Here is a 24428-nt window from a genome sequence, read left to right as displayed (position 1 = left end):
CGGCATGTCCCCCAGTGCTGCAAGGGGGGCACGGCATGTCCCCCAGTGCTGCAAGGGGGGGCACGGCATGTCCCCCAGTGCTGCAAGGGGGGCACGGCATGTCCCCAATGCTGCAAGGGGGGCACGGCATAGCCAGCCAGTGTGTCTATAGTACGGGTGGTTTATCTGTAGCCAGTGTGTCTATAGTACGGGTGGTTTATCTGTAGCCAGCCAGTGTGTCTATAGTACGGGTGGTTTATCTGTAGCCAGCCAGTGTGTCTATAGTACGGGTGGTTTATCTGTAGCCAGCCAGTGTGTCTATAGTACGGGTGGTTTATCTGTAGCCAGCCAGTGTGTCTATAGTACGGGTGGTTTATCTGTAGCCAGCCAGTGTGTCTATAGTACGGGTGGTTTATCTGTAGCCAGCCAGTGTGTCTATAGTACGGGTGGTTTATCTGTAGCCAGCCAGTGTGTCTATAGTACGGGTGGTTTATCTGTAGCCAGCCAGTGTGTCTATAGTACGGGTGGTTTATCTGTAGCCAGTCAGTGTGTCTATAGTACGGGTGGTTTATCTGAAGCCAGTGTGTCTATAGTACGGGTGGTTTATCTGTAGCCAGCCAGTGTGTCTATAGTACGGGTGGTTTATCTGTAGCCAGCCAGTGTGTCTATAGTACGGGTGGTTTATCTGTAGCCAGCCAGTGTGTCTATAGTACGGGTGGTTTATCTGTAGCCAGTCAGTGTGTCTATAGTACGGGTGGTTTATCTGTAGCCAGTGTCTATAGTACGGGTGATTTATCTGTAGCCAGTGTGTCTATAGTACGGGTGGTTTATCTGTAGCCAGTGTGTCTATAGTACGGGTGGTTTATCTGTAGCCAGTCAGTGTGTCTATAGTACGGGTGGTTTATCTGTAGCCAGTCAGTGTGTCTATAGTACGGGTGGTTTATCTGTAGCCAGTCAGTGTGTCTATAGTACGGGTGGTTTATCTGTAGCCAGCCAGTGTGTCTATAGTACGGGTGATTTATCTGTAGCCAGTCAGTGTGTCTATAGTACGGGTGGTTTATCTGTAGCCAGTGTGTCTATAGTACGGGTGGTTTATCTGTAGCCAGTGTGTCTATAGTACGGGTGGTTTATCTGTAGCCAGCGTGTCTATAGTACGGGTGGTTTAGCTGTAGCCAGCCAGTGTTTCTATAGTACGGGTGGTTTATCTGTAGCCAGTGTGTCTATAGTACGGGTGGTTTATCTGTAGCCAGTGTGTCTATAGTACGGGTGGTTTATCTGTAGCCAGTCAGTGTGTCTATAGTACGGGTGGTTTATCTGTAGCCAGTCAGTGTGTCTATAGTACGGGTGGTAGTAGCTGACACCAGGTCCATCTGTCTCCATACATTAATGATGACCCACTGTCTCTGTCTCAGACCCTTGTCTCCTGCTGGGGCAGAGGGCTACTGCCAATCAAATAGAATTACGACCTCATTGACTTGAACGGGGACACCATTCTCATCCTTCTATTTCTAGGGCTACAGCACAGTCACCTCATTAACTAATTACACCAGAGAATACCCGTTCACACAGAAGCTGCCTTCGGATTCCCCACTAGGTTTCAGAAGGCAGTTAACTATCCAGACTGTTAACTATCCAGACTGTTAACTATCCAGACTGTTAACTATCCAGACTGTTAACTATCCAGACTGTTAACTATCCAGACTGTTAACTATCCAGACTGTTAACTATCCAGACTGTTAACTATCCAGACTGTTAACTATCCAGACTGTTAACTATCCAGACTGTTAACTATCCCGAAATTCCAGAAAACCTGGTTGGAATATTTCCAGGAATCTGGAGGGAATAAGCAGGTAATCCTGGGAATTTCGGGAAGGTTATCAGAATTTGTGCACCGTTTACCATTGATTTAAAATTATTGGATTTTTAAACTGCATACATACAGTTGAAGTTGGATGTTTACATACACCTTGGCCAAATACATTTAAACTCAGCTTTTCACAATTCCTGACATTAAATCTTAGTAAAAATTCCCTGTTTTCAGTCAGTTTGGATCACCACTTTATTTTAAGAATGTGAAATGTCAGAATAATAGTAGAGAATGATTTCAGCTTATATTTCTTTCATCACATTCCCAGTGGGTTAGAAATGTACAAGCACTAAATTAGTATTTGGTAGCATTGCCTTTAAAATGTTTAACTTGGGTCAAACGTTTTGGGTAGCCTTCCACAAGCTACCAAAAATAAGTTGGGTGAATGTTGGCCCATTCCTTCTGACAGAGCTGGTGTAACTGAGTCAGGTTTGTAGGCCTCCTTGCTCGCACACGCTTTTTCAGTTCTGCCCACAAAATATCTATGGGATTGAGGTCAGGGCTGTGTGATGGCCATTCCATTCCCATTATGTCAATTAGCCTATCAGAAGCTTCTAAAGCCATGACATCATTTTCTGGAATTTTCAAAGCTGTTTTAAGGCACAGACAACTTAGTGTATGTAAACTTCTGACCCACTGGAATTGTGATACAGTGAATTATAAGTGAAATAATCTGTCTGTAAACAATTGTAAAAATGACTTGTGTCATGCACAAAGTAGATGTCCTAACCGACTTGCTAAAAACTATAGTTTAACAAGAAATGTGGAGTGGTTGAAAAAGGAGTTTTAATGACTCAAACCTCCAACTTCGACTGTAGGTTAGAGGCCATTCCCACCATATTTCTCCTTACCCGGACAAACATGTCCAACTCAGTCTTGCGTCTCTTCTCCAACTTCTCAATCTCCGTCTGGCACGTGTGACACACATACAGGTGGTTGACAGCAGGCCCGCCTCCATACCTGAACAGACCAATCCCAGCTTACTAACACACCTGACCAGTGACCACAGACTTTCAGCCTCTTGGGCGTAATTTATACTGCATCTCTAATGGGAGTTTACCTGCTGTAGAGGTTAGGACATGATCTCTTCATTAGAATATCTACCTGCTGTAGAGGTTAGGACATTATCTCTTCATTAGAATATCTACCTGCTGTAGAGGTTAGGACATTCTCTTCATTAGAATATCTACCTGCTGTAGAGGTTAGGACATTATCTCTTCATTAGAATATCTACCTGCTGTAGAGGTTAGGACATGATCTCTTCATTAGAATATCTACCTGCTGTAGAGGTTAGGACATTATCTCTTCATTAGAATATCTACCTGCTGTAGAGGTTAGGACATTATCTCTTCATTAGAATATCTACCTGCTGTAGAGGTTAGGACATTATCTCTTCATTAGAATATCTACCTGCTGTAGAGGTTAGGACATTATATCTTCATTAGAATATCTACCTGCTGTAGAGGTTAGGACATTATCTCTTCATTAGAATATCTACCTGCTGTAGAGGTTAGGACATTATCTCTTCATTAGAATATCTACCTGCTGTAGAGGTGGTCCCACACGTTCTGAGGCAGCATCACGACCAGATCATCAATGAACGCTGCTTTGGCAGGCGGCACACCTGATAACACAACATTTAAAAACACTGTAACCACTTCATTATGAGCTTCATTTAGTCAATAACATTTCCATTTCTCTCAACTTCTATTGATGAAATGACTCGGACTAGTACAAGCCCTCGATTGATTGATTGATTGATTGATTGACAGATTCAGCGATCTCCTCACCTCCGTGTGAACAGAGGAAGTTGTCGTTGGAGATTGGTCCAGGCTCAGCGAAGGTCTTGAACTTGTTGAGCCACTGTCTGGAGACGTAGAACTGTAGCAGGCTGGGCTCTGTCATGTTCAGTAGACCGGTCACCCTCCTCCTCTCCTTCAGCGCCTCCTCGTTGCTCTTCCTGGAGGGGAACAATCATTAACGCTAAACTCAAGGAATTAAGATTGGCACTAAATCGGGGTCTTCCTTTCTTACAGAAAACAATTATATTGAACAAAAATAAAATGCAACATGTAAAATGTTGGTTCCATGTTTCATGAGCTGAAATAAAAGATCCCAGAAATGTTCCATACGCACAAAAATAATATTTCTCTCAAATGTGTTTACATCCCTGTTAGTGAGCATTTCTCCTTTTGCCAAGATAATCCATCCTCCTGACAGGTGTGGAATATCAAGCAGCATGATCATTACACAGGTGCACCTTGTGCTGGGGACAATAAAAGGCCACTAAGATGTGCAGTTTTGTCACGCAACACAATGCCACAGATGTCTCAAGTTGAGGGAGTGAGCAATTGGCATGCTGACTGCAGGAATCTCCACAAAAGCTGTTGCCAGATAATTTAATCTTAATTTCTCTACCATAACGTGGTTTTAGATAATTACGTCCAACTTCAGTGAGCAAATTATCACCTTTGATGGCCACTGGCACGCTGGAGAAGTGTGCTCTTCAAGGATGAATCCCTGTTTCAACTGTACTGGGCAGACAGCGTATATGGTGTCGTGTGGGCGAGGGGTTTAGTGATGTTAACGTTGTGAACAGAGTGCCCCATGGTGGTGGTGGGGTTATGGTATGGGGCAGGAATAAGCTACGGACAACAAACACAATTGCATTTTATTGATGGCAATTTGAATGCACAGAGATACCGTGACGAGATCCTGAGGCCCATTGTTGTGCCATTCAACCTCCACCATCACCTCAAATCAAGCTTTATTTATACAGCATATTTCAGACATGGAATGCAACGCAATGTGCTTTACAGGAATACAATTTATAAAAAACAATAAATAAAAGCTGAAATATTTAGAAGAAAGATTTTTTTTAAACGAAAGAATGACTGAACTACTAAGAAACACCCAGAGGAAAAGCAAAGCTAAAAAGATGTGTTTTAAGATCTATTTTAAATATGTCCACAGTTTCAGCCCCCCTCAGGGTCTCTGGCTGGGGGCATAGTAACTAAAGGCTGGGGGCATAGTCACTAGGGGCTGGGGGCATAGTCACTAGGGGCTGGGGACATAGTGACTAGGGGCATAGTGACTAGGGGCATAGTAACTAGGGGCATAGTAACTAGGGGCATAGTAACTAGGGGCATAGTAACTAGGGGCATAGTAACTAGGGGCATAGTAACTAGGGGCATAGTAACTAGGGGCATAGTAACTAGGGCATAGTAACTAGGGGCATAGTAACTAGGGGGCATAGTAACTAGGGCATAGTAACTAGGGGCATAGTAACTAGGGCATAGTAACTAGGGGCATAGTAACTAGGGGCATAGTAACTAGCATAGGGCATAGGGGGCATAGTAACTAGGGGCATAGGGGGCATAGTAACTAGGGGCATAGTAACTAGGGGCTGGGGGCATAGTAACTAGGGCGTATAACTAGGGGCTGGGGGCATAGTAACTCGGGGCTGGGGGCATAGTAACTAGGGGCTGGGGGAATAGTAACTAGGGGCTGGGGGCATAGTAACTAGGGGCGGGCTGGGGGCATAGTAAACTAGGGGCTGGGGGCATAGTAACTAGGGGCTGGGGGAATAGTAACTAGGGGCTGGGGGCATAGTAACTAGGGGCTGGGGGCATAGTAACTAGGGGCATAGTAACTAGGGGCTGGGGGCATAGTAACTAGGGGCTGGGGGCATAGTAACTAGGGGCTGGGGGCATAGTAACTAGGGGCATAGTAACTAGGGCTGGGGGCATAGTAACTAGGGGCTGGGGGCATAGTAACTAGGGGCTGGGGGCATAGTAACTAGGGGCTGGGGGCATAGTAACTAGGGGCTGGGGGCATAGTAACTAGGGGCATAGTAACTAAAGGCTGGGGGCATAGTAACTAGGGGCATAGTAACTTGGGGCATAGTAACTAGGGGCTGGGGGCATAGTAACTGGGGGCATAGTAACTAGGGGCTGGGGGCATAGTAACTAGGGGCATAGTAACTGGGGGCATAGTAACTTGGGGCTGGGGGCATAGTAACTAGGGGCATAGTAACTAGGGGCTGGGGGCATAGTAACTAGGGGCATAGTAACTAAAGGTTGTGGGCATAGTAACTAAAGGTTGGGGGCATAGTAACTAAAGGCTGTGTCTCCATGCCTCTTGGTTCTAGGCTTTGGGATAGTTAAAAGGCCAGAGGACCTGAGGGTATATAACTTAAAGCATGTCTGACATGTATTGAGGTGCACAACCATGGATTGATTTAAAAACCAAAAGAAAAATATTGAAATGTCATTCTAAAACTAGCAGTCAGCCAGTGCAGAGACCATTAAACCGGTGTAATGTGTTCTCTGTCTGGTCTTGGTCAGTACCCACGCTGCAGCATTCTGTATGTTTTGCAGTTGTCCAATGTCTTTCCTGGGTAGACCAGACAGGAGAGCATTACAGTAGTCAAGCCTGCTTGTAATAAAAGCATGGATGAGTCTCTCTGTATCAGCCTGAGCGAGAAACGGCTGCATCTTGGCAATGTACCTCAGGTGGTAAAAAGCTATTTTGGTCACATTCCTAATTTGTGATTCAACATTTAGTTCAGAATCTAAAATAACACATTTTTTAAGGTATCTGTGACCAACAGATGCATATCGGTATTCCCAGGCATGTATAATTCATAGATTATGTCCTTATATTAACTGTAATTTAGTAAAATATTTTTTAAATGTCACGTTTATATTTTTCTTCAGTGTAAATTATAATCCAACACTGCCTCAAGGGAGGATTTAGTGTAAATTATAATCTAACACTGCCTCAAGGGAGGATTTAGTGTAAATTATAATCTAACACTGCCTCAAGGGAGGGCTCAAATCTTGGCAGATTAGAATGTAACAGGAAGTCACCCCACAGGGTATCATTACGTCATAGATTCACTCTCGGGTTGGTGGTTATGCTGTGTTGCTTTGTGCACAGAGATCCTATTAAATGACTATGTAATTCTATGGTTTTGTCTAATACATTACTATGTAATTCTATGGTTTTGTCTAATACATTACTATGTAATTCTATGGTTTTGTCTAATACATTACTATGTAATTCTATGGTTTTGTCTAATACATTACTATGTAATTCTATGGTTTTGTCTATTAAATCACTATATGCAATTCTATGGTTTTGTCTAATACATTACTATGTAATTCTATGGTTTTGTCTAATAAATGACAATATGTAATTCTATGATTTTGTCTATTAAATGACAATATGTAATTCTATGGTTTTGTCTAATACATTACAATGTAATTCTATGGTTTTGTCTAATACATTAATATGTAATTCTATGGTTTTGTATCTTAAATGACAATATGTAATTCTATGATTTTGTCTATTAAATGACAATATGTAATTCTATGATTTTGTATCTTAAATGACAATATGTAATTCTATGGTTTTGTCTAATAAATGACAATATGTAATTCTATGGTTTTGTATCTTACTTGTAGAACAGGACGTAGGCCTCAGCGTTCTGGACGCAGGACTCTGACACCTCCGTGACGCTCTGGTCGTCAAACTCATACCAGAGGTTATTCAGGTCATTCCTGCAGTAGGCTATGTAGTGACCACCTGGGAGGAGGAGGAGGAAGAGGAAGAGGAAGAGGAGGAGAACAGGTTATTCAGGTCATTACTACAGTAGACTATGTAGTGACCACCTGGGAGGAGGAGGAGGAAGAGGAGAACAGGTTGATCAGGTCATTACTACAGTAGACTATGTAGTGACCACCTGGGAGGAGGAGGAGGAAGAGGAAGAGGAGGAGAACAGGTTATTCAGGTCATTACTACAGTAGACTATGTAGTGACCACCTGGGAGGAGGAGGAGGAAGAGGAGAACAGGTTGATCAGGTCATTACTACAGTAGACTATGTAGTGACCACCTGGGAGGAGGAGGAGGAAGAGGAAGAGGAAGAGGAGGAGAACAGGTTATTCAGGTCATTACTACAGTAGACTATGTAGTGACCACCTGGGAGGAGGAGGAGGAAGAGGAGAACAGGTTGATCAGGTCATTACTACAGTAGACTATGTAGTGACCACCTGGGAGGAGGAGGAGGAGAACAGGTTGATCAGGTCATTACTACAGTAGACTATGTAGTGACCACCTGGGAGGAGGAGGAGGAGGAGAACAGGTTGATCAGGTCATTACTACAGTAGACTATGTAGTGACCACCTGGGAGGAGGAGGAGGAGGAGAACAGGTTGATCAGGTCATTACTACAGTAGACTATGTAGTGACCACCTGGGAGGAGGAGGAGGAGGAGGAGGAGAACAGGTTGATCAGGTCATTACTACAGTAGACTATGTAGTGACCACCTGGGAGGAGGAGGAGGAGGAGAACAGGTTGATCAGGTCATTACTACAGTAGACTATGTAGTGACCACCTGGGAGGAGGAGGAGGAGAACAGGTTGATCAGGTCATTACTACAGTAGACTATGTAGTGACCACCTGGGAGGAGGAGGAGGAGAACAGGTTGATCAGGTCATTACTACAGTAGACTATGTAGTGACCACCTGGGAGGAGGAGGAGGAGGAGGAGGAGAACAGGTTGATCAGGTCATTACTACAGTAGACTATGTAGTGACCACCTGGGAGGAGGAGGAGGAGGAGGAGAACAGGTTGATCAGGTCATTACTACAGTAGACTATGTAGTGACCACCTGGGAGGAGGAGGAGGAGAACAGGTTGATCAGGTCATTACTACAGTAGACTATGTAGTGACCACCTGGGAGGAGGAGGAGGAGGAGGAGGAGAACAGGTTGATCAGGTCATTACTACAGTAGACTATGTAGTGACCACCTGGGAGGAGGAGGAGGAGGAGGAGGAGAACAGGTTGATCAGGTCATTACTACAGTAGACTATGTAGTGACCACCTGGGAGGAGGAGGAGGAGGAGGAGGAGGAGAACAGGTTGATCAGGTCATTACTACAGTAGACTATGTAGTGACCACCTGGGAGGAGGAGGAGGAGGAGGAGGAGAACAGGTTGATCAGGTCATTACTACAGTAGGCTATGTAGTGACCACCTGGGAGGAGGAGGAGGAGGAGGAGGAGGAGGAGGAGGAGAACAGGTTGATCAGGTCATTACTACAGTAGACTATGTAGTGACCACCTGGGAGGAGGAGGAGGAGGAGGAGGAGGAGGAGAACAGGTTGATCAGGTCATTACTACAGTAGACTATGTAGTGACCACCTGGGAGGAGGAGGAGGAGGAGAACAGGTTGATCAGGTCATTACTACAGTAGACTATGTAGTGACCACCTGGGAGGAGGAGGAGGAGGAGGAGAACAGGTTGATCAGGTCATTACTACAGTAGGTTGTTGATCAGGTCATTCCTACAGTAGGCTATGTAGTGACCACCTGGGAGGAGGAGGAGGAGAACAGGTTGATCAGGTCATTACTACAGTAGGTTGTTGATCAGGTCATTCCTACAGTAGGCTGTGTTGTGGCCACCTGGTGTTGAAAGTGTAGTTCATCCAACAGTAGTGAATGTACTTCTACACATCAACGTTCCTGGAGCGTCCCAATAATATCTCCTTTCATTCACTGCTTCCCACAAATCTTAAAGCATTTGGATTGGTGGAGGCATTTTACCAGTAATTACCTTTCAAATCAGTGAAAGGAAAGTGAACAAGTGCACACTTAGGGAGGAAGGAGAGATCATTAGGAAGTAGCCATAGAGAAGGTTGGAGAAAGTTCAAAGGTTCAAAGTAAATAGAATCAAAAATGTGCTTTGCAACATTCTCTGTCAACAGGTAAATCACTAACAGGGATATGCTGACTTACGGACCGGACACTACCCAAGAAAGCAGAGACATCGATACTTTCTTTTGATTTTATCATTTAAAAATAAGAAGAAATAAACCAAAACACTGAGTAATGCTAACTTGGCTATATACACACAGGGTACCAGTTAGCTAGACAAGAAGAACACGGTAGTGAGAGGAACTTAAACCAATGCATGGATCTGTCCCAATCTCAATGAATCGCGTTCAGTTTATAATACAGCCTCTTAGGAGGGCCAACCAAAAACCGTCATCTACCTCACAATGTCTACATCTTCTGTTTAACAATGTTCAGAACGTTGGGGAATTGTCTCCGCTCTACCTACACATTACCACATTATCCTACACCACATCTATCCTACACATTACCACATCTATCCTACACATTACCACATCTATCCTACACCACATCTATCCTACACCACATCTATCCTACACATTACCACATTATCCTACACATTACCACATTATCCTACACATTACCACATTGTCCTACACCACATCTATGCTACACATTACCACATTATCCTACACATTACCACATTATCCTACACCACATCTATGCTACACATTACCATAACTATCCTACATTTCTATATGAAAGCTCTAGCATCCTCCCATCTTAGAGGGGGCTTGGCCAGTGGCCCTGATGGAACACTCACTGCTGGCGGTGCCATGGTGACAGATGACCGACAGCAGGTCGTAGGAGGTGGTGTGGGCGGAGCTATCCTTGGCCAGGAAGGGCTGCAGGTCCAGGCCCTCCAATGGGAAGGAGACGTGAGTCCCGATCTTAGTGGAGAACATCAGCTCGTGTCTAAACCGCTTCAGGTGGATGCACAGGATCTGGAGGGGATGAAAACAAATCATTTAATATTCAACTGTGGTTTAGTAGTTGTGACATAACTTGATGGCTTTTCTAATGCGTTGGAGCGCTCACCTCAGGAACACTCTGAACTTTACAGAATTTCACTCCGTTCCGTAATCTAGGAGAATTTTTTAAAAAGCAGTCTTTATTCATGTAGGAGTTTAACTTCCGTCATCTAACAATTTAAAATCTCCTTTTTAAAGTGGGAGTTGTGAGGTACTCACTTCTTGCATTTCTCACAGCTGTACATGTTGTCTCCTTTCAGCTCGTCCCGGGCAAAGAAGGCAGCCAGACAGTCCTGTAGGGTCACCACAGGACCCCAGAACCAGCTGGAACACAAGGACACAGTTTAACCATTAACAGACTAGACTTCACACAACTTACTGACACAACTCACTAGCAATGTGTTTATCAGCTTTAACCAAGGAACGGTTGTTGTTTTTCTGGTCGAGTCACATGCTCAGGAAAAACTGTTGACCCCTATACTACACACTTGGTGTCAGCAGACTGACCCCTCTACCTTGACCCCCTCTACCTTGACCCCCTCTACCTTGACCCCTAAACAACACACTTTGGGCTCCATTTTCGGCTGGCGCTAAGGCAGCGCTAGTGTCAAATGCTCCTTTCGACTTGTAAAAGTCAGCGCTCTGCTTTTTTCCAACCCTAGCCTTAGGGCTGGTAATTCACCAGTCTTATATCAGCTCGCTAGAGCTGTTCCATGTCCTCAAAACGTGTGCCAATTTCAAGCAACTCTACTGGTGATATTTCTCACCAAATGCTGGTGTTACGGTTATGGCACCAATTATTCAGTGGAGGCGCACAGTATTTTATTTTAACATTTATTTAACGAGGCAAGTCAGTGGAGAACAAATTCTTATTGACAATGACGGCCTACCCGGCCCAAACCCGGACCCAATTGTGCTCCGCCCTATGGGACTCCCAATCACGGCCGGTTGTGATACAGCCTGGAATCGAACCAGGGTCTGTAGTGACCCCTCTAGCACCGAAATGCAGTGCCTTAGACCGCTGAGCCACTCGGGAGCCTAATCAGTAGTCAATAAACAATATTTATTTCAAATATCACGAGCAGCAAAACAGTCAAACATTCCCCCTTTTCTTCTTTATATTGGACATGATTTCTGTCCTTACAGCTTCTGTCAAATAGTTTGGATTGATGTGCGATGCCCACTGAATGAAAGGTGTCAGTGACTGTAGGAAGTCTGTTTAGAAACATCAAGTTATTACAATAGACTGCTTATGGTTTTTCCTTTGTCCTTGGCCACTTTCATCTGTTGGACCCAACTGTCAAATAGCGGAGAATTCTGATCGCTGTCCTTGGTGCTGAACCCACTGTAGCCTAGACTACAGTGGAGGCTGGTGAGGGGAGGACGGCTCATAATAAAATGTCTGGAACGGCGCAAATGGAATGGCATCAAACCCCTGGAAACCATGGAAACCATGGAAACCATGTATTTGATACCGTTCCACCCATTCCAGCCGTTACCACGAGCCCGTCCTCCCCAATTAAAGTGCCACCAGCCTCCTGTGCTAGACTATTAGTTTACCTTTCACATGGCAAAGTCACTAACAGGCCATATCAGGCTAATGGTAGGCTAGTAGTAGGCTAGTGGTAAGCTAGTGGTAGGCTAGTGGTAGGCTAGTAGTAGGCTAGTGGTAGGCTAGTGGTAGGCTAGTAGTAGGCTAGTGGTAGGCTAGTGGTAGGCTAGTGGTAGGCTAGTAGTAGGCTAGTGGTAGGCTAGTGGTAGGCTAGTGGTAGGCTAATCTTATTTGAATGTTTTGGGTAATGTCCAACTGTCCATGGCTTGAACATGCATGGCATTTTCTAAATGTGTATAAACTAATATTTCCATGTTAAAGCCAATAAGATAAGTGAATTGGCTGCATGGCTGTTATAACGAGGCCTATTATAGGATTAGTGAATATACCATTTAATAAACTATATTCAGGGTACAAGACTAACAGCCTCGTGCCAGAGCCCTATTATAGGATTAGTGAATATACCATTTAATAAACTATATTCAGGGTACAAGACTAACAGCCTCCTGCCAGAGCCCTTTGGCCAACGGGTTAGTGAATATACCATTTAATAAACTATATTCAGGGTACAAGACTAACAGCCTCCTGCCAGAGCCCTTTGGCCAACGGGTTAGTGAATATACCATTTAATAAACTATATTCAGGGTACAAGACTAACATCCTCCTGCCAGAGCCCTTTGGCCAACGGGTGAACACAGCCTCATCCTCATGGAACGAGACATGGAATTTATGATGTGTTCCTAATCCCATCCTATGTAGAAAAATATATAGTTGTTGGTTTAAAATATATTTTTTATATCAAATGAGACATTAAAAAACAACTATGAAAACGTATTAAAAATGGTTCACCATCTATGGGTTTATCCATGGCTGATTTTCATCTGCGAATTCTGGACAAGTGCCAATCTGATCAGTAATATTGATGAATTATGATGATGAAAGAGCAGTAGAGTGGACATTCCCTTTTCTCTGTGGATGTTTATCCAGCTCCTGGGAACAGGTTGGACGTGTGTAAAACCCAGTCAGAGTTGTCTGTATTATACCCCCACGGGGAACAATGGTGGTGCCTGGAACTGTCTATTTCAAACAAACCAATTCATTTTTAGTAGTTGTCCTGCTGAAAGGTGCATTCATCTCCCAGTGTCTGGTGGAAAGCAGACAGCCAGGGTTTCCTCTAGGATTTGGCCTGTGCTTAGCGCCATTCTAGTTCCTATTTATCCTGAAAAACTCCCCAGTCATTAACAATTACAATTACAAGCATGCCCATAATTATTTAAAAAAATATATATATTAATTTTTTTAAACCTTTATTAAAAGTAGGCAAGTCAGTTCCGAACAAATTCTTATTTTCAATGACGGCCTAGGCAGTTAACAGTGGGTTAACTGCCTGTTCAGGGGCAGAACGACAGATTTGTACCTTGTCAGCTCAGGGATTAGAACTTGCAACCTTTCGGTTACTAGTCCAACGCTCTAACCACTAGGCTACCTGCCGCCCCTACACTCTAACCACTAGGCTACCTGCCGCCCCTCCCCTCTAACCACTAGGCTACCTGCCGCCCCTCCCCTCTAACCACTAGGCTACCTGCCGCCCCTCCCCTCTAACCACTAGGCTACCTGCCGCCCCTCCCCTCTAACCACTAGCTACCTGCCGCCCCCCTCTAACCACTAGGCTACCTGCCGCCCCTCCCCTCTAACCACTAGGCTACCTGCCGCCCCTGCCGCCCCTCCCCTCTAACCACTAGGCTACCTGCCGCCTCCCCTCCCCCCCTGCCGCCCCTCCCTCTAACCACTAGTCTACCTGCCGCCCCTCCCTCTAACCACTAGCTACCTGCCGCCCCCTCTAACCACTAGTCTACCTGCCGCCCCTCCCCTCTAACCACTAGGCTACCTGCCGCCCCTCCCTCTAACCACCCCTCCCCTCTAACCACTAGGCTACCTGCCGCCCTCCCCTCTAAACCACCTAGCCCCTCCCTCTAACCACTAGCCGCCGCCCCTCCCCTCTAACCACTAGGCTACCTGCCTCCCCTCCCCTCTAACCACTAGGCTACCTGCCGCCCCCACTCTAACCACTAGGCTACCTGCCGCCCTCCCTCTAACCACTAGGCCCTGCCGCCCCTCCCCTCTAACCACTAGGCTACCTGCCGCCCCTCCACTCTAACCACTAGTCTACCTGCCGCCCCTCCCCTCTAACCACTAGTCTACCTGCCGCCCCTCCCCTCTAACCACTAGTCTACCCTGCCGCCCCCCCCTCTAACCACTGGCTACCTGCCGCCCCTCCCCTCCCCTCTAACCACTAGGCTACCTGCCGCCCCTCCCTCTAACCACTAACCACTAACCCTGGCCCCTCCCCTCCCCTCTAACCACTAGGCCGACCCTGTATCTTTCTAACCACTAGTGCTATTGCCACCCTCCAAACTCTAACCAATAACTTCACCCTGTTCTAACCACTAGATCTTCCCTGCCCTCAGATGTAACCATAGGCTATTTGCCCTCCACTCTAACCAATAGGCTCCTGCCGCCCCCTCCACTCTAACCACTAGGCTACCTGCCGCCCTCCACTCTAACCACTAGGCTAACCCCTAGGCTACCCTGCCCCTCCACTCTAACCAAAGGCCCCCTGCCGCCCTCCACTCCTAACCACTAGGCCCCTGCCGCCCCTCCACTCTAACCACTAGGCCCCTGCCGCCCCTCCACTCTAACCACGAGTCTACCTGGCCCCTCCACTCTAACCACTATGCTTGAGAGTCTTATGCAGGTGTTGAGTTAGTAAGGACACCTGTATCTTTGTAGTGACTGGGTGTATTGATACACCATCCAAAGTGTGGGGAATAACTTCACCATGTTCAAATAGATATTCAATGTCAGATGTTTCATTTTATTTGTACCCATCTACCAATAGATGCTCTTTGTGAGCCATTGGAAACCTCCCTAGGGCCCCCTGGGGGGATACCTCCCGAAAGGCCCCCTTGGGGGATACCTCCCGAAAGGCCCCCTGGGGGATACCTCCCGAAAGGCCCCTGGGGGATACCTCCCGAAAGGCCCCCTGGGGGATACCTCCCGAAAGGCCCCGTGGGGATACCTCCCGAAAGGCCCCGTGGGGATACCTCCCGAAAGGCCCCCTAAAGGGGATACCTCCCGAAAGGTCCCCAGGCTGGGGGATCCTAAAGGGTATAATAAGGTCCCCAGGCTGGGGATCCATTAAAGGGTGGGGGATAGTTAGGTCCCCAGGCTGGGGATATCCATTAAAGGGTGGGGGATACCTAGTTAGGGTCCCCAGGGTCTGTATCCATTAAAGGGTATAATAGTTAGGGTCCCCAGGCTGTCTGTACCCATTAAAGGGTATAATAGTTAGGGTCACCAGGCTGTCTGTACCCATTAAAGGGTATAATAGTTAGGGACCCCAGGCTGTCTGTACCCATTAAAGGGTATAATAGTTAGGGCCCCCAGGCTGTCTGTACCTCTTGATGTATTCCATGACGAAGGCGACCCATCCCTGAGCAGCGTAGGCCTCACCACAGGACCCAGCCTTGACCAGAGAGGTCTGATGGGAGGAGGAGTGGAGTTTAGCCAGGTCCTCCTTACCTGGGATGGGCAGGGACAGGTCCTGGAAGTTCTCTAGCGTCACTGACACCTGGAGAAGAATGGGAAGTCATTTTATTAATTTAACCTTTTAAATCGACGTCACAGATGAAGCCTAAATAATCAAAATTACACATCAAATATTTACAAGAAATGCAAGCAGAACAAAACCAGTCATAGAAAACCCATTCATCACCAATGTAATCAGGATGGAGAGATGAGGTAGAGGAAGGAGAGTAGTTGTTTTTTCACACGTTTATATATTAAGAATAAAGGCCATAGAGACAGGGTCCATCCTCTACAGGACAGGGTCCATCCTCTACAGGACAGGGTCCATCCTCTACAGGACAGGGTCCATCCTCTACAGGACAGGGTCCATCCTCTACAGGACAGGGTCCATCCTCTACAGGACAGGGTCCATCCTCTACAGGACAGGGTCCATCCTCTACAGGACAGGGTCCATCCTCTACAGGACAGGGTCCATCCTCTACAGGACAGGGTCCATCCTAAGGATATCCATAATAAGGACAGGGTCCATCCTTACAGGACAGGGTCCATCCTCTACAGGACAGGGTCCATCCTCATACAGGACAGGGGGAGGACAGGGTCCATCCTCTACAGGACAGGGTCCATCCTCTACAGGACAGGGGGAGACAGGGTCCATCCTCTACAGGACAGGGGGAGGACAGGGTCCATCCTCTACAGGACAGGGGGAGGACAGGGTCCATCCTCTACAGGACAGGGTCCATCCTCTACAGGACAGGGGGAGGACAGGGTCCATCCTCTACAGGGGAGGACAGGGTCCATCCTCTACAGGACAGGGGGAGGACAGGGTCCATCCTCTACAGGACAGGGTCCATCCTCTACAGGACAGGGGGAGGACAGGGTCCATCCTCTACAGGACAGGGTCCATCCTCTACAGGACAGGGTCCATCCTCTACAGGACAGGGTCCATCCTCTACAGGACAGGGTCCATCCTCTACAGGACAGGGTCCATCCTCTACAGGACAGGGTCCATCCTCTACAGGACAGGGTCCATCCTCTACAGGACAGGGTCCATCCTCTACAGGACAGGGTCCATCCTCTACAGGACAGGGTCCATCCTCTACAGGACAGGGTCCATCCTCTACAGGACAGGGGGAGACAGGGTCCATCCTCTACAGGACAGGGTCCATCCTCTACAGGACAGGGGGAGGACAGGGTCCATCCTCTACAGGACAGGGTCCATCCTCTACAGGACAGGGTCCATCCTCTACAGGACAGGGTCCATCCTCTACAGGACAGGGGGAGGACAGGGTCCATCCTCTACAGGACAGGGTCCATCCTCTACAGGACAGGGGGAGGACAGGGTCCATCCTCTACAGGACAGGGTCCATCCTCTACAGGACAGGGTCCATCCTCTACAGGACAGGGGGAGGACAGGGTCCATCCTCTACAGGACAGGGTCCATCCTCTACAGGACAGGGTCCATCCTCTACAGGACAGGGTCCATCCTCTACAGGACAGGGTCCATCCTCTACAGGACAGGGTCCATCCTCTACAGGACAGGGTCCATCCTCTACAGGACAGGGTCCATCCTCTACAGGACAGGGTCCATCCTCTACAGGACAGGGGGAGGACAGGGTCCATCCTCTACAGGACAGGGGGAGGACAGGGTCCATCCTCTACAGGACAGGGTCCATCCTCTACAGGACAGGGTCCATCCTCTACAGGACAGGGTCCATCCTCTACAGGACAGGGTCCATCCTCTACAGGACAGGGTCCATCCTCTACAGGACAGGGTCCATCCTCTACAGGACAGGGTCCATCCTCTACAGGACAGGGTCCATCCTCTACAGGACAGGGTCCATCCTCTACAGGACAGGGTCCATCCTCTACAGGACAGGGGAGGACAGGGTCCATCCTCTACAGGACAGGGTCCATCCTCTACAGGACAGGGGGAGACAGGGTCCATCCTCTACAGGACAGGGGGAGGACAGGGTCCATCCTCTACAGGACAGGGGGAGGACAGGGTCCATCCTCTACAGGACAGGGTCCATCCTCTACAGGACAGGGGGAGACAGGGTCCATCCTCTACAGGACAGGGTCCATCCTCTACAGGACAGGGTCCATCCTCTACAGGACAGGGGGAGACAGGGTCCATCCTCTACAGGACAGGGTCCATCCTCTACAGGACAGGGGGAGACAGGGTCCATCCTCTACAGGACAGGGGGGACAGGGTCCATCCTCTACAGGACAGGGGGAGACAGGGTCCATCCTCTACAGGACAGGGTCCATCTACAGGACAGGGTCCATCCCTACAGGACAGGGTCCATCCTCTACAGGACAGGGTCCATCCTCTACAGGACAGGGTCCATCCTCTACAGGACAGGGTCCATCCTCTACAGGACAGGGTCCATCCTCTACAGGACAGGGGGAGGACAGGGTCCATCCTCTACAGGACAGGGTCCATCCTCTACAGGACAGGGTCCATCCTCTACAGGACAGGGTCCATCCTCTACAGGACAGGGGGGGACAGGACAGGGTCCATCCTCTACAGGACAGGACAGGGTCCATCCTCTACAGGACAGGACAGGGTCCATCCTCTACAGGACAGGGTCCATCCTCTACAGGACAGGGTCCATCCTCTACAGGACAGGGTCCATCCTCTACAGGACAGGGTCCATCCTCTACAGGACAGGGGGGGTCCATCCTCTACAGGACAGGGTCCATCCTCTACAGGACAGGGGGAGACAGGGTCCATCCTCTACAGGACAGGGTCCATCCTCTACAGGACAGGGGAGACAGGGTCCATCCTCTACAGGACAGGGGGGACAGGGTCCATCCTCTACAGGACAGGGGGACAGGGTCCATCCTCTACAGGACAGGGTCCATCCTCTACAGGACAGGGTCCATCCTCTACAGGACAGGGTCCATCCTCTACAGGACAGGGTCCATCCTCTACAGGACAGGGTCCATCCTCTACAGGACAGGGTCCATCCTCTACAGGACAGGGTCCATCCTCTACAGGACAGGGTCCATCCTCTACAGGACAGGGTCCATCCTCTACAGGACAGGGTCCATCCTCTACAGGACAGGGTCCATCCTCTACAGGACAGGGTCCATCCTCTACAGGACAGGGTCCATCCTCTACAGGACAGGGGAGGACAGGGTCCATCCTCTACAGGACAGGGGACAGGACAGGGTCCATCCTCTACAGGACAGGGGGAGGACAGGGTCCATCCTCTACAGGACAGGGTCCATCCTCTACAGGACAGGGGGAGACAGGGTCCATCCTCTACAGGACAGGGGGAGACAGGGTCCATCCTCTACAGGACAGGGTCCATCCTCTACAGGACAGGGTCCATCCTCTACAGGACAGGGTCCATCCTCTACAGGACAGGGTCCATCCTCTACAGGACAGGGTCCATCCTCTACAGGACAGGGTCCATCCTCTACAGGACAGGGTCCATCCTCTACAGGACAGGGTCCATCCTCTACAGGACAGGGTCCATCCTCTACAGGACAGGGTCCATCCTCTACAGGACAGGGTCCATCCTCTACAGGACAGGGTCCATCCTCTACAGGACAGGGTCCATCCTCTACAGGACAGGGGGAGACAGGGTCCATCCTCTACAGGACAGGGGGAGGACAGGGTCCATCCTCTACAGGACAGGGGAGACAGGGTCCATCCTCTACAGGACAGGGTCCATCCTCTACAGGACAGGGTCCATCTCTACAGGACAGGGTCCATCCTCTACAGGACAGGGGGAGGACAGGGTCCATCCTCTACAGGACAGGGTCAGACAGGGTCCATCCTCTACAGGACAGGGTCAGACAGGGTCCATCCTCTACAGGACAGGGTCCATCCTCTACAGGACAGGGTCCATCCTCTACAGGACAGGGTCCATCCTCTACAGGACAGGGGGAGGACAGGGTCCATCCTCTACAGGACAGGGGGAGACAGGGTCCATCCTCTACAGGACAGGGGGAGACAGGGTCCATCCTCTACAGGACAGGGTCCATCCTCTACAGGACAGGGTCCATCCTCTACAGGACAGGGTCCATCCTCTACAGGACAGGGTCCATCCTCTACAGGACAGGGTCCATCCTCTACAGGACAGGGTCCATCCTCTACAGGACAGGGTCCATCCTCTACAGGACAGGGTCCATCCTCTACAGGACAGGGTCCATCCTCTACAGGACAGGGTCCATCCTCTACAGGACAGGGTCCATCCTCTACAGGACAGGGTCCATCCTCTACAGGACAGGGTCCATCCTCTACAGGACAGGGTCCATCCTCTACAGGACAGGGGGAGACAGGGTCCATCCTCTACAGGACAGGGTCCATCCTCTACAGGACAGGGGGAGGACAGGGTCCATCCTCTACAGGACAGGGGGAGACAGGGTCCATCCTCTACAGGACAGGGGGAGGACAGGGTCCATCCTCTACAGGACAGGGAGAGGACAGGGTCCATCCTCTACAGGACAGGGGGAGGACAGGGTCCATCCTCTACAGGACAGGGGGAGGACAGGGTCCATCCTCTACAGGACAGGGGGAGGACAGGGTCCATCCTCTACAGGACAGGGGGAGGACAGGGTCCATCCTCTACAGGACAGGACAGGGTCCATCCTCTACAGGACAGGGGGGGACAGGGTCCATCCTCTACAGGACAGGGTCCATCCTCTACAGGACAGGGGGAGGACAGGGTCCATCCTCTACAGGACAGGGGGAGGACAGGGTCCATCCTCTACAGGACAGGGGGAGACAGGGTCCATCCTCTACAGGACAGGGGGAGGACAGGGTCCATCCTCTACAGGACAGGGTCCATCCTCTACAGGACAGGGGGAGGACAGGGTCCATCCTCTACAGGACAGGGGGAGGACAGGGTCCATCCTCTACAGGACAGGGGGAGGACAGGGTCCATCCTCTACAGGACAGGGGGAGGACAGGGTCCATCCTCTACAGGACAGGGGGAGGACAGGGTCCATCCTCTACAGGACAGGGGAGGACAGGGTCCATCCTCTACAGGACAGGGGAGGACAGGGTCCATCCTCTACAGGACAGGGGGAGGACAGGGTCCATCCTACAGGACAGGGTCCTCTACAGGACAGGGGGAGGACAGGGTCCATCCTCTACAGGACAGGGGAGGACAGGGTCCATCCTCTACAGGACAGGGGGAGGACAGGGTCCATCCTCTACAGGACAGGGGAGGACAGGGTCCATCCTCTACAGGACAGGGGGAGGACAGGGTCCATCCTCTACAGGACAGGGTCCATCCTCTACAGGACAGGGGGGGAGGACAGGGTCCATCCTCTACAGGACAGGGGAGGACAGGGTCCATCCTCTACAGGACAGGGGAGGACAGGGTCCATCCTCTACAGGACAGGGTCCATCCTCTACAGGACAGGGTCCATCCTCTACAGGACAGGGTCCATCCTCTACAGGACAGGACAGGGGGAGGACAGGGTCCATCCTCTACAGGACAGGGTCCATCCTCTACAGGACAGGGGAGGACAGGGTCCATCCTCTACAGGACAGGGGGAGACAGGGTCCATCCTCTACAGGACAGGGGAGGACAGGGTCCATCCTCTACAGGACAGGGAGAGGACAGGGTCCATCCTCTACAGGACAGGGTCCATCCTCTACAGGACAGGGGGAGGACAGGGTCCATCCTCTACAGGACAGGGGGAGGACAGGGTCCATCCTCTACAGGACAGGGGAGGACAGGGTCCATCCTCTACAGGACAGGGGGAGGACAGGGTCCATCCTCTACAGGACAGGGGGAGGACAGGGTCCATCCTCTACAGGACAGGGTCCATCCTCTACAGGACAGGGGGAGGACAGGGTCCATCCTCTACAGGACAGGGGAGGACAGGGTCCATCCTCTACAGGACAGGGGGAGGACAGGGTCCATCCTCTACAGGACAGGGGAGGACAGGGTCCATCCTCTACAGGACAGGGTCCATCCCTCAGGACAGGGGAGGACAGGGTCCATCCTCTACAGGACAGAGGACAGGGTCCATCCTCTACAGGACAGGGGAGGACAGGGTCCATCCTCTACAGGACAGGGGGAGGACAGGGTCCATCCTCTACAGGACAGGGGGAGGACAGGGTCCATCCTCTACAGGACAGGGGGAGGACAGGGTCCATCCTCTACAGGACAGGGGGAGGACAGGGTCCATCCTCTACAGGACAGGGGAGGGGAGGACAGGGTCCATCCTCTACAGGACAGGGGGAGGACAGGGTCCATCCTCTACAGGACAGGGGGAGGACAGGGTCCATCCTCTACAGGACAGGGGGAGGACAGGGTCCATCCTCTACAGGACAGGGGAGGACAGGGTCCATCCTCTACAGGACAGGGTCCATCCTCTACAGGACAGGGGGAGGACAGGGTCCATCCCTCTACAGGACAGGGGAGGACAGGGTCCATCCTCTACAGGACAGGGGGAGACAGGGTCCATCCTCTACAGGACAGGGGGAGGACAGGGTCCATACAGGACAGGGTCCATCCTCTACAGGACAGGGGGAGACAGGGTCCATCCTCTACAGGACAGGACAGGACAGGGGAGGACAGGGTCCATCCTCTACAGGACAGGGGGAGACAGGGTCCATCCTCTACAGGACAGGGGGAGGACAGGGTCCATCCTCTACAGGACAGGGGGAGGACAGGGTCCATCCTCTACAGGACAGGGTCCATCCTCTACAGGACAGGGGAGGACAGGGTCCATCCTCTACAGGACAGGGTTAAGGTCCATCCTCTACAGGACAGGGGGAGACAGGGTTAAGGTCCATCCTCTACAGGACAGGGGGAGACAGGGTTAAGGTCCATCCTCTACAGGACAGGGGGAGGACAGGGTCCATCCTCTACAGGACAGGGGAGGACAGGGTTAAGGTCCATCCTCTACAGGACAGGGGGAGGACAGGGTTAAGGTCCATCCTCTCAGACAGGACATGGGGAGGACAGAATGACAACACATTCCGGGGTCCATCCTCAGAAACGGAGGACAGGGAGGACAGGGTTAAGGTCCATCCTCTAGTCAGGACAGGGGAGACGGATGGGACCAGGTCCACACCGTCTAATTGGTCCAGAAACGGATGGGACCAGAGTCAGGACACACCGTCTAATTGGTCCAGAAACGGATGTTTAAGGACCATCCTCTACAGGACGGAGGGGGAGACAGGGTTAAGGTCCATCCTCTACAGGACAGGGGGAGACAGGGTTAATTGGTCCAGAAACGGATGTTTCGGACCAGAGTCAGGACACACCGTCTAATTGGTCCAGAAACAGGGTTAATTGGTCCGGATCCTCACACCGGACAGGGATGACAGGGTTAAGGTCCATCCTCTAATTGGTCCAGAAACGGATGTTTCGGACCAGAGTCAGGACACAGTCTAATTGGTCCAGAAACGGATGTTTCGGACCAGTCCACACCGTCATTGGTCCAGAAACGGATGTTTCGGACCAGAGTCAGGACACACCGTCTAATTGGTCCAGAAACGGATGTCCGGACCAGAGTCAGACACACCGTCTAATTGGTCCAGAAACGGATGTTTCGGACAGGACACACCGTCTAATTGGTCCAGAAACGGATGTTTCGGACCAGAGTCAGGACACACCGTCTAATTGGTCCAGAAACGGATGTTTGGACCAGAGTCAGACACCGTCTAATTGGTCCAGAAACGGATGTTTCGGACCAGAGTCAGGACACACCGTCTAATTGGTCCAGAAACGGATGTTTCGGACCGAATCAACACACCGTCTAATTGGTCCAAACGGATGTTTCGGACCAGAGTCAGGACACACCGTCTAATTGGTCCAGAAACGGATGTTTCGGACCAGAGTCAGGACACACCGTCTAATTGGTCCAGAAACGGATGTTTCGGACCAGAGTCAGGACACACCGTCTAATTGGTCCAGAAACGGATGTTTCGGACCAGAGTCAGGACACACCGTCTAATTGGTCCAGAAACGGATGTTTCGGACCAGAGTCAGGACACACCGTCTAATTGGTCCAGAAACGGATGTTTCGGACCAGAGTCAGGACACACCGTCTAATTGGTCCAGAAACGGATGTTTCGGACCAGAGTCAGGACACACCGTCTAATTGGTCCAGAAACGGATGTTTCGGACCAGAGTCAGGACACACCGTCTAATTGGTCCAGAAACGGATGTTTCGGACCAGAGTCAGGACACACCGTCTAATTGGTCCAGAAACGGATGTTTCGGACCAGAGTCAGGACACACCGTCTAATTGGTCCAGAAACGGATGTTTCGGACCAGAGTCAGGACACACCGTCTAATTGGTCCAGAAACGGATGTTTCGGACCAGAGTCAGGACACACCGTCTAATTGGTCCAGAAACGGATGTTTCGGACCAGAGTCAGACACACCGTCTAATTGGTCCAGAAACGGATGTTTCGGACCAGAGTCAGGACACACCGTCTAATTGGTCCAGAAACACACGTGGGAAATGCGGCGTTGTGAACATGTGTAACTGGTTTTGATTGGTTAGAGACGAGCCAATCGCTGGTGACTTACGTTTCGTACAACGCCACAAACGACTTGAATAATTGCCGCCTCAAGACTAAAGTCTGAGCAGCAGAGCAGCGTGAGAATGTGAGGTCGTCAGGCGCTCAACAAGATGGCTACACCAACTACTCACCCTATCGCAGGTCAGACACTGCACTGAGCTGACAATGGTCCCGTCAAACACGTCCGATATCACACTACGGTACTTCTTCTGACGCTTGCTCTTCTGTGAGGAAAACGAGGTCACTGCAGAGAGAGAGAGAGAGTCAGGCTA

The 24428-nt window shown here is 50.1% G+C and overlaps 1 protein-coding gene across 1 annotated transcript in view; it reads right to left on the bottom strand.

The window, feature by feature from the left end:
- The window catches only part of usp33 (ubiquitin specific peptidase 33), an 81004-nt gene that overhangs the window by 9524 nt on the left and 47052 nt on the right, over window positions 1-24428 (bottom strand). Inside the window, 9 exon segments of the mRNA XM_046320872.1 lie at window positions 2698-2806; window positions 3389-3470; window positions 3637-3806; window positions 7309-7435; window positions 10303-10483; window positions 10578-10623; window positions 10730-10834; window positions 15521-15693; window positions 24288-24400. Of these exon segments, the coding sequence (XP_046176828.1) occupies window positions 2698-2806; window positions 3389-3470; window positions 3637-3806; window positions 7309-7435; window positions 10303-10483; window positions 10578-10623; window positions 10730-10834; window positions 15521-15693; window positions 24288-24400 (1106 nt within the window).

The sequence above is a fragment of the Oncorhynchus gorbuscha genome, linkage group LG22 (assembly GCF_021184085.1).
Source record: "Oncorhynchus gorbuscha isolate QuinsamMale2020 ecotype Even-year linkage group LG22, OgorEven_v1.0, whole genome shotgun sequence".
NCBI lineage: Eukaryota > Metazoa > Chordata > Actinopteri > Salmoniformes > Salmonidae > Oncorhynchus > Oncorhynchus gorbuscha.
The sequence above is the reverse complement of the archived record's forward strand: the minus strand, read 5'-3'. Positions and strand labels throughout refer to the sequence as shown.